General features: G+C 33.9%; 1 protein-coding gene across 2 annotated transcripts in view; it reads left to right on the forward strand.

Moving 5' to 3' along the window:
* Positions 1–12,806, forward strand: part of LOC106875053 (neuron navigator 3) — a 629,108-nt gene that overhangs the window by 339,517 nt on the left and 276,785 nt on the right. For both annotated transcript variants that reach the window (XM_052975568.1, XM_052975569.1), the window contains exon 3: positions 4,333–4,385. In XM_052975568.1, the coding sequence (XP_052831528.1) occupies positions 4,333–4,385 (53 nt within the window). The remainder of the gene's footprint in view (positions 1–4,332; positions 4,386–12,806) is intronic.

Consider the following 12,806-nt stretch of genomic DNA (forward strand, 5'->3'; position numbering starts at 1 on the left):
GCTACATGCACACCAATCTAAGAGGTGGGGCAGCAAGGTTAACTGTTTATCGATCAGCAAACATTGGACTGTGATTCCTATGTCTGACTCACTGATGTCACATTGAGCTTTGACTCATCCCTCCTAAACACACACACACACACACACACACCCTATTCTACCCCACTAAACTCTCTACCCTTCCCCCACCAAAAACCAATAACTAGTAATTAGTACTACTACTACTACTATTACCACAATTTTTTTACCATAACTATTACTATTGGAAGAATTGTTAATATGCTAAGACGGTGAGCTGAGTTCAAATTCCGCCGAGGTCGACTTTGCCTTTCATCCTTTCGGGGTCGATAAATTAAGTACCAGTTACGCACTGGGTTCGATGTAATTGACTTAACCTCTTTGTCGGTCCTTGTTTGTCCCCTCTATGTTTAGCCCCTTGTGGGTAGTAAAGAAATAAGAAACATTAGTGGTATTTCGTCTGTCTTTACGTCCTGAGTTCAAATTCCACCAAGGTCGACTTTTCTTTTCATCCTTTCAGGGTCAATAAAATTAAGTACCTGTTGCGTACTGGGGTCAATCTAATCGACTGGCCCCACCTCCCCCAATATTTCAGGCCTTGTGCTTAAGGTAGAAAAGATTATTATTATTATTACTCAGTGGACTGCTCCAAAATATCCCCAGCCTCTGACCGATTAACCTTGTGAGAGAGCAGAACTATGTGACGGTTCAATCTGCTAGAAAGAGCAGCTAGTTGTCCCTCAAATCACACCTTACAAAATCAATAACTAGTAAATATCACCTTTTCCTTATACTTGAAGCTGATGAATCATTCTGTCCATACTCAGAATTGCACACTACATGTGATCATCCATGTGGCAAAAAGTTATCAACAGATGATTGCACATAGAAAGGAACACTGAGTAACAAGGAAGTTAATGAATAAATAAACTCTGTCCAAGCATGTATGCACACGTGCACGTGTGTGCGTCTGTGTGAGCATGCATGCTTGGAGGTACAAACAACAAAAAAGAATACTTTATACATCTGGTAGAGTTTTATTTGAAATGGCTCTGAAGAAGCTATAAGATATCAGATGAGCACTCGGCTCTGGATGCACATTTACTTGTAGCAGAAACACATGTAAGCTAATGAAAGTGATTACATAACTCATGCTTTTTCTCATTCTTTAATTGACATATCTATTCCTATTCCTCTATCTATCTATTTATATGTATGTCTGTATATATATAGAGAGAAAGAGAGAGACAGACAGAGAAATCAATACAATATTGATGAATAAGTTTATAGCTATATATTGAGGGATATATAAAAACTGAAGTAAATATTTTTGAATGAAGAATTCAAATATTAATGGGAGTTAATTTTCTTTTTCATAAAAAAGACGTTGATAGGGACTTTGAAGTTCTGGTGCAATTCACTTTTTTGCAAAGATGTGAATTTGTAAAAAACAGAATTTCACCTTTTTTTACTATGTGTATGAGTGCATATGTATGATGGTGATGGTGATGATGATGATGGTGGTGGTGATGATGATGATGATGATGATATATATATATATATGTGTGTGTGTACGCACACAAACACACACACACATGAAAAAGACGCAGCACTAGTATATGTGGATGACAATATATACATATTTATATATATGTGTGTGTGTGTGTATGCACACATATATCTATAGATATATATACAGGCACATGTAGACATACATTCATGTAGATAGTTAAAGAGATAGACAGCATTTATATGATTATTTATTTATTTATTTATTTATTTATTTTTGGTTCCATTAACTGACAAATCTCCTGGAAATAGATTCCATGTAAGGTATTAGCTAATTCCGTTTTGTCTCCTGCTGGGACAATTCTCACCCCAAAAAAAAACATGATTAACTACAGACATAGACATGTAATCTGAAAACATCAATTTTGGTGAATTCTTTCAAATGCACTCCATGTCCACACACACACACACACACACACGAATGACGTAAGTGCCATTTCTTCATTAAGATTTAGTGGTGTTGTTAGAGCACAAAACAAAACCCACTGCAGTATCTGTTCCAGCTCTCGGGGTACTGAGTTCAATTCCTACCAGTTTCAACCTAGCTATTTTTATTTTGTTGGGGTTCAATAAAATAAACTACGAACCCAGAATGGTAAATTGACAGAATTATTAAAGTATCTGACAAAATTCCTTGTTGCAAAGTCAACGCTTTGCAGTATTTCTTCCAGCTTATTACTTTCTGAATTGAAATCCCACCAAGGTTAACTTTGCCTTTCATCCTTTTAGAGTTGATGAAATAAGTACCAGTTATGCACTGGGCTTCAATGTAATCAACAAGTCCCCTCCCATAAAATTTCAGGCCTTGTGCCTTTAGTAGAAAGGACTATTATAATTATTATTATTATTATTATTATTATTATTATGAGGATGACGATGAAAGTGGTGAGCTGGCAGAATCATTATGAAGCTGGGCAAAATGCTTACAGGAATTCCAACCATCTTTATGTTCTGAGTTCAAATTCCGCTGAAGTCAGCTTTGCCTTTTGTCCTCTTAGGGCTGATAAAACAAGTACCAGTTGAGCACTGGGGTCGATATAATTGACTTTCCCCCTCCTCGTGCCAATATTTGAAACCATTATTATTATTATATTATTATTATTATTATTATTACTATTATTATTATTATTATTATTATTATTATTATTATTATTATTATTATGATGATGATGATGATGATTTAATGAGTTCACTCTTCAGTTTTTAAGATGATAAGATAGGATTTTAAGTAGTGTTGTTGACATCTATTTCTAGCAGAATCAAAAACCACTTGATGGCAGCTCTTTTGTCGAACCAGTTATATACTAAAGTCAATACAATTGATTCTACACCCAACCCCACCCGATATCCACCCCACCCGCTCACTCACTGTTTGTCTCGGTTCTTTTTACTAAATTTGGCCAAGCGCCACAACCGCCAGAAAGAAAGGAAAAATAAAATAAAAAAGAAAACCCAACTCGGTAGATTTTCATTTTCATTCATTTTGTAAACATATGTTTTACTTCAACGAGGATGGGAAGCAGATATTTTTCAAAGAATTTGCATCATTAATAGTTTTATGATAAAAAAAAATAAATAAAATAAAATTGAGGGAAGATGGGTGGGGTAGATATGTTTAAAGGGTAATGAAAAAACAACAAAAAACACAAACAAACATTTCTGAATTAAACAGACATTTGTGCTTTGGGTGGAGATTATTTTTTTCAAAATATTTAATCAGTTACTCTAAATTACACATTACTCATTCAGATGTAACTTATTATATTATTATTATCATTATCATTATTATTATTATTGTTGTTGTTGTTGTTATTGTTGTTGTTATTAAGGGCAGCGAGCTGGCAGAATCGTTAGTATGCTGGGCAAAATGCTTAGTGGTGTTTTGTCCATCTTTACATTCTGAGTTCAAATTCTGCCAAGGTTGACTTTGCCTTTTATCCTCTTGGGGTCAGTGAAATAAATACCACTTGAGCAATGATGTTGAAATAAGCCAGAGGGTTCCCAACCTGAGGTCCTTGGACCCCTGGTGGTCCGCAGACTAAACTAAATTCAAAATTTCATAAATATACATACATATACATACACACACACACACACAAACACACATATATATATATATATACATACATAAGTGCAGAAGTGGTTGTGTGGTAAATAGCTTGCTTACCAACCACATAGTTCTGGGTTCAGTCCCACTGTGTGGCACCTTGGGCAAGTGTCTTTTACTATAGCCTCAGACTGACCAAAGCCTTCTGAGTGGATTTGGTAGATGGAAAGTGAAAGAAGCCCATCGTATATATTTATCTATCTATATATATTTATATATATACATATATATATATATATATGTATATATATGTATGTATGTGTGTATATGTTTGTGTATTAGTGTTTGTCCTCGTAACATCGCTTGACAACCGATGCTCATACATTTACATTCTTATAACTTAGCGGTTGGGCAAAAGAGACCGATAAGAAAAGTACCAGACTTACAAAGAATAAGTCCTGGAGTCGATTTGTTTGACTAAAGGTGGTACTCCAGCATGGCCACAGTTAAATGACAAACAAATAAAAGAACAAAAATATATTATATATTGTATATTATATTCTGTATATTAAATATTATATATTGTACATTATATGTTATATGTTATGCTTTAAGAACAAATACATGATTGGATGTTATGCAGTATTTTAATTCAATTTATTTTATTTTATTCTATTTTATTTTGTTTTCTGTTGCAGCTAATGAAAAAGTAAAAGATATAAAGTTGAAGCCAAAAACATCAGCCCAAATGGTAAGTAAAAATTCCTAAGCTCTCTGTCATTTTAGGGAATTTTACCGAAAAAGAATTCTCTTATCGTTGGACCATCTAGGTTTTTGTTGAGGGAGAGAGAGAGAGAGAGAGAGAGAGAGAGAGAGAGAGAGATGTACGAATTACTAATACTTTACAAGAATATAAAAAGAAATTTAAATATATATATATATATGCATAGATATAGGTGTGTATATATATGTATGGATACACATATATACATGTGTGTGTGTATATATATATATATATATATATATACACACACACACATAAATGCTAACATGTATTTGTACGTATACTTATGTATGTTTGTGAGTGTGTGTATATATATATATATATCTATATATATACACATATATATATATACATAAATATATATATATGTATGTATATGTATACATATGTGTGTATGTGTGAGTATATACATGAACACACAATGTATATGTATATATACATGTATATACACACTTTTATCTGTGTGTATATATATATATGTGTGTGTGTGTGTATATATATATATATATATATATATATATATATATATATATATATGTACATATACACACATATACATGTATAAGTGTGTCTGTCTGTGTATATATATATATATGTTTATATATATATATATATACACACACACACACACATATATACCATGCTTAGACTCACACACACACACACACACATGCAACAAGCGAAAAGGTAACCTCCGCTTGTTTACCTAATCATTACAATTCTGTTCTCTTGCAGACAAGACGAAAAGCATGGGAAGATGGCGAGGTGGGGGCGGGCAGGTGGAACACAAGAAAATATCCCCTTCAACTGTTCACCTTACGTTTATTTAGCAGATATTTTTTTAAAACTTGTTCAGTATTTTACCGTTTTTTTCATTTACTTCATGACACTTCTTATAATTACTGCATGCTATGTCTTTGAAATTTATAGGATTCCAAACACGTTTATCTTGGAATAATTGCTAGAATTTGAAGGGAGGAGAGTAGTTTTGGAGTTGTCTTTGGAGAGGGGTATATTTAAGAATTAATTCCATCGAAAAATATACGTATATGTTTGCATGAATGTATATATGTAAGTATGTACAAATGTATGTTTGGGTATGTATATATATATATATGTATATATGTTTATATATGTATGTGTATGTGGATATATATATTTATGTATGTGTGTGTGTATATATATATCTATATGTGTGTATGTGGATATATATATCTATATATATATGTGTGTGTGTGTGTGTATATATTTATGTGTGTATGTGGGTATATATATATATATATATATATATATATGTGCATGTACCCATATGTGTGTGAGCATATATATATATATATATATGTATATATACACAGGTATATATGTACATATATATATGTGTGTGTGTGTTTGTGTAATGGAGGTACATGACTTAATGATTAGGATGTTGAACTAATGAGCTTAAGACTGTGGTTTCAATTCCTCGACTGGGCGATGTGTTGTGTTCTTGAGCAAAACACTTCATTTCATGTTGTCCAGTCCACTCAGCTGGCAAAAAAAAGTAATCCTGTGATGGACTGGCATGCCATCCAGGAGGTGGAGAATATGTACACCACAAAATCTAGGTAACTGTCCTTATGAACTTTTGACTTGGGAATGACATTTGTTCGTTATATGTATAGATTTATTATTTGATAAATACGATATGTTTTTATCTGCTACTATTAGTTTCATGTGCTGAGGGCATACTTGAGACATCTGGTGTCCTTGCACAATTATCAGGCACTGCCCACATGGCATATGCCATATTGGCAGTGTCTGATGATTGTGCTTGGACACCAGACATGTCTGGCATACTCTCACCACATGAAACTAATAGTAGCATATAAATATATATACTGTGTTTATTAAATGATATTTATCTCTCACCAGATGGAGTACTTCTTTTTATCAATCTTACCATCGCAGAACAGTACACTATATATTTTCTTTAAATCTGATGCTTCTTGTAATGGTCTCTTTTTCCACAAGGCCATTATGGCCTTCACAACTGGCCAATATGGTCAAGCCTTAAAAGGCCACAGTCAGTGTGTTCTTTAAAACAGAAACTGAGGATTTAGCTTAAAGTGGATTTAGCTGCTATTTCTAGCATGGCGAGTGACCACATACAGGTGTCCACATTGTTTGTTCTTAGCTTTCAGGTTTTGGTTTGGTTTTGGTCAGATTCTGGTAGAATGATTGATGAACACTTAACGTGTGGTTGACATGTCTTTACAATATTAGGGGAGACATCCTCTACTAAAGATGTCAGATATAAACGATGATGGTGGTGGTGGTGGTGCTGGTGGTGCTGGTACTGATGGCGATGGTGAGGATGGTGGTGATGATGATATTGACGATGATGATGATGATGATAACTATGATGATGATGATGATGATGATGGTGATGACGGTAGCCACAGCCGTGGTGGTGACAGTGATGACAACCTTCTCTTTCAAAGATGAGAGGGGAACCTGTTGAAGGAAGGTTCGTTTGCTCCCATGCTGGCTTTATTGAACAGAATAAGAAACTGTGGAGAGAGAGAAAAAGGAAAGGCTCTGCTTGTCTCCCTTGATCATACACGCACACACACACACACACACACATGCACACAGACACATACACTCCCTGTGCAGAAGTATATATATGCTAGGATGCACACACGTGTGTGCATGCATGTATAAATACGAACATGCTATTATACAGGCAAATATTCGAATACACACACACACACACGCACACTCACATATATATATATATATATATATATATATATCTATATATATACATATATATATATATCTATATATATACATATATATATATATATATTAGTATTGGGCCTCTATATATTTTCAGAAATACACACACATACACACATGCATATATATATATATATATACACACACACACACATACATTATAATTATATACATTACATACTGACTTACAACCTCTCACACATATACATGCATACATTTGTACTGTGCCCTATATAGATATATATATATGTGTGTGTGTATGTGATGTGTGTCTATGTATGTACCTAAATGTGCAAGCATACATATGCATGCATGTATGTTACAACACTTACACACACACACACACATACACATGTGTATATATATATATATATATGTATGTATATGTTAGAACACATACAATTATCTATACCCATATTTGCACACATATATACACACGTATGCATATAAAGGGTGAGGAATTGTGGTTCTGAAATCCAAAGGCCATTCTCTTTCATGAGGAACTCTGGTTTGTTACTGTCACAAACAAAACCAATAACTGTCACACACACACACAAACACGTACACATATACATACACATACTATAGTACATACACACACACACACATGTATATATTTCTATATGAATATATGTATATTTGTGTAAGAATATATATACGTTTACGTGTATGTGTACATGTATGTATGATCTGTATATGTTCATATATATATATATAGTGTGTGTTGCTGTATCTGTACGTATAAATAATATATATGTAGATGTGTATATATATAATATATACATGTATATATATCAGGTATACATACATTTGTTTAATGAGAGTTATAGCAACGGTACAAAGCATGGATGCCTATATATTACGCATCTAAAGACACATCTACATGTGTTTGCGTTTCTTTGAATGTGTGTGTGTGTGTGTGTGTGTGTAGAAACAAAGGCAGACAGACGAACGTGTGGACAGACTAAGAGGTGAATAGCCAGATGTAGTTTTATTGCTAATAGTATTCCTACTTCAACTATTCTCCACAATAATATTGATAATGAGATCAAAGCGAACTGCCAGATCATGTCTTATGGACTCTTGCATATATATACACACACACGCACATATATATATATATGTGTGTGTGTGTGTGTGTGTGTGTATGCAAGAGTATATAGATATATGTGCATATATATATATATATATATATACACACACACACACACATACAAATGTATATAAAAATATATATACATATGTATATATATATACACACATGCAAATGTATATAAAAATATATATAGATATATATACACCGGAGTAAGCACATGAAATGTGCAACAAGGTGGAAAAAAGAGTACTCAAATACCAGAGGTAGATATATATACATGTACACATACATATATATGTGCATATATATATATATATATATATATATACACACACACACACACATACAAATGCATATAATATATATATATATATCTACACATACATATCTATGCGTGTGTGTGTGTATACCAATAAATTCTCTATTGTCTATCTACTTTATCTCTTCCTTTATACACACTGCATGTTCAATTGATGCCACCACCACCACCACCATCAGTGCTATCGTGCCGCTCCTCAAGCCCAACCCTACCAAATACAAGAATATGGAAAAATGTCTGTAGAAGGAAGAAGTCTACAGAAACCATATTTACATTTGTTTATTTTATCAAACATTAATATTGGTAAAGAAAAGAAACATTTTGTTTCATTTGTATTCATTCAACCCACCCACTACCCAGTTCTTGTATGTTTGTTGTTGTTGTTGTTGTTGTTGTTTTGGTTCTCTTGTTCATTTTTCATGTACTAGTTCGTTTGTGTGCGGGTTTTTTAGAGTATTTTTTAAAATTTGTTTCTTTCTCTGTTCTTTACTAAAAATTAACCCCCTGTAAATGTTCTTTGAAAAAATCTTTGTCTGTACGGCATGTGATAAAATAGAATCGATAGATGCCATTGGTAAGGTTTCAGTAAAAAAAAAAGATTTTTTTTTTTTAAATGGGGGAGGGGAAAAGAAGAGCAAAATGCAAACACAGAGATGTATTGTTTTGAAAGCACCAGTTCTGGTTTGATAAGCATATTTTAGTAATGCTGAAACAAGTTAACGGGACACTCCATCAGTTACGATGATGAAGGTTCTGGTTGATTTCCTCAACAGAACAGCCTGCTCATGGAATTAACATGCACGTGGCTGAGCACTCCACAAACATGCAGGCCCTTAATGTAGTTCCCAGGGAGGTTCAGCATGATACAGAATGGGACAAAGCTGGTCCCTTTGAAATACAGGTACAACTCATGATAAAAAGAAGTCCTGTCGTCCAACAGTTCTAATGTTCTTCCAACATTGGTTCCATTCAAAGACATGACCTACAACATTGTTCTGTGACCTTTGTTTCTTGCAGACAAACACCCACGCAGCCTAGCAACAAACACACACAAACACAAACACACACACACAAACACATACACACACACAAACACATACACACATGTGCAGGACTAGACACACACCATCAGATGTCCATAAGAAGTAAATTCTCTGCTGACTTTGCCAATCAGCTATAAACAAATTCTTCGAATTTCCAACTACTTAGCATTATATGTGTTGACATTTCTTGCTTCAGCTCAGATAATTTCCAAAAACCACCAGACAGATAAAAATATTTGAAAAAAAAAGTAATAAATTTTTCGTATCTTCTTTAATAAACTGAGAGGCTGACAAGATGAAAATCACTGTGATTGATTGAACACACATTACATCTATTATATCGTCACTCAACTTATAAGAAACAGCAGTCATGTCTCCCTCAAGTAACGTTCTTTCTTCATTCATTTCTACATCCATTTTGCCATGCTAGCATGGGTTAGATGGATAGATGAATATCTTAGATTAGTGTTTCTCAAATAAGGTCAATATGTCCCCTGAGATTTTTGAGGGTTTGTGCAACAATTTAGTAAACTGTGGACCCACAGAAGTATTTTAAGGACCCCTGAAAAATTTTGCTTTAGATTTATGTATTGGTATATATTGCCAAAAAACTGCTAAATTTCTTTCTCTAACATTTTACATAGTTCAACCTATACAGGTTAATGTCTGGAAAACAAAATAGGGATGTGAAAGAAGCATCAATAAAGCTAGTTTTTTAAACACTGGATAGTTATGGGAGTCCACAAGAATAAAATAGTAATCAAAGAGGTCCATAAATAAAAATAGTTGAGAACTCCTTTCCATAGTACTCTTTTACTTGTTTCAGTCATTTGACTGTGGCCATGCTGGAGCACCGCCTTTAGTCGAGCAAATCGACCCCAGGACTTATTCTTTGTACGCCTAGTACTTATTCTATCGGTCTCTTTTGCCGAACCGCTAAGTTACGGGGACGTAAACACACCAGCATCGGTTGTCAAGCGATGTTGGGGGGGACAAACACAGACACACAAACATATACACACACATACATATATATACATATATACGACAGGCTTCTTTCAGTTTCCGTCCACCAAATCCACTCGCAAGGCTTTGGTCATCCCAAGGCTATAGTAGAAGACACTTGCCCAAGGTGTCACGCAGTGGGAATGAACCCAGAACCATGTGGTTGGTAACCAAGCTACTTACCACACTGCCACTTCTGCGCCAATTTCACAATTAATAATTTAAAATATTTTATTAAAAATAAAAAACTGTAAATTGATGGCAGTGAATTGAGGATGGAGGACTTACAGGACATGCACCTAAAAACTGCGTTAAACACTTGGCCATGTGATCATCCTGTTGGGTTCAAGCACAGTCCCTCTTGATTGTAAAACAAACTTATCAACTACATACTTTTGTCCCTGATGCTGTGATGGTTCAGAAGTTAGTAAAAACTGTGTTAAAATAGTGGGCGGTGGTGTAACATTTTATAATAATGGTAAAGGTGTATTTTTAGCTTTCTTACTTGAAGCCAATTTTTCACCTTTCACCTATCGACTCTGCTCTAAATATCAGATATTCTTCAATTCATACCTGAAATTCCAACTTTTATGTACCATTCCAGAATTAATCATTAAAGCAGCTCTTTGTCTAGACATTTCTCTCTCTCTCTCTCTCTTTCCTTCTATCTTTCTAGGTGTGTATGTGTGTGTGCAGATATGTATGTACTTATAAACATATATACACGTCCACACATAGACGCATCACCCCCCCCACACACACACACACACATATGAAAGATGTTTGTACATCATCATTTAACATTCCTGTTGATTTATATGCACATATATATGAGTATATATATATGTGTGTGTGTGTGTATACATTATACACGAACATGAAACATCTGTGTGTGTGTGTGTGTCTGTGTAATATACTTGTTCATCAAACATCTGTATGTGGGTATGTATGCCCTCCACGTGTGTGTGTGTGTGTGTGTATGCCTATATATCTATATTTGTATATACATTTCTATATGAAAGTTCAACTTAAATATTTCCACTGAATTTTGCCCCCGCTTCCAATAAATTTTCTTTGTACCAAACCGATTTCAGAATTTACTTTCTCCGACTGCCAATGATTCTCAGAATTCTTTCCAGCCTTTCTTTCTGATTTATTCTCAAGCCGTCCTCAAGCTACAAGAATTTATCTTTGGCACCTTAAGTTTCGGTTTCGCCTTTTGTTTTGGGTTTTTATCAATATTTATTTTGGGTGTTTTATTTATCAGGTAGAGTTCAATGTGATTCTAGTTCTTATCTCATTCAGTTTATTGATTTTTTTTCTTTTTGATCTTATTTGTGTTAGGTATTTTTGTTTCTCTCTGTGTCTTTTATTTTGTTTTTCTTTCTTTCTTATGTTTGTTTTGGGCTGGTTTTGGCGGTGGCGATGGTAGTGTCTTCTTTTACTATAGTGCTTTGTTATTTTGAATTTTTCTCCAGCTGAGATTTATATATATACACACACATACATATATACATACACATATATACATATATATACATATATAAATGTATATATGCACCGTTATGTATGCATCTATTTCTAAATATATATATACACAAACACACACACACATATATATATACATATATACATTCATATCATATTTGTTTTATAGTCTTCACACCATTATTTATTTGACTTAAACTTGCCCTATTTGCTTTGGTAAAAGACAAAAAATATGTCTTGTGTGGCATACGTCTGCCTTTTCATTGTTTATGAATACAATACACAAGTTCTTTGACTGATTTCCATATTTTTACATGGAATAAATTGCCATCAAAACACATCTACTCAAGACTTCTTTCCTTTTTTTTTTGTTTTGTTTTGCCTTGTACATAGAAAGATATAGAACAGAAATCAGTTATGGGCTGCTAATACACACACACACACACATACACACATGCACACACACACACACACATACACACATGCACACACACTCACATTCTTCTTTTCTTTATGAGACTTTATTGTGAATTCCTGAGAACTTTTGGGTTTCCATTCAAAATGGAGACAAACAGCATTCCTCCCATGTTATCGGCTAGAAAAATTGTTAAGATATAAGATACTTTTCTTAACATGAAACCAATGGTAGCCTTAGT

This window comes from Octopus bimaculoides, chromosome 21, assembly GCF_001194135.2.
Source record: "Octopus bimaculoides isolate UCB-OBI-ISO-001 chromosome 21, ASM119413v2, whole genome shotgun sequence".
In the NCBI taxonomy this organism is placed as follows: Eukaryota; Metazoa; Mollusca; class Cephalopoda; order Octopoda; family Octopodidae; genus Octopus; species Octopus bimaculoides.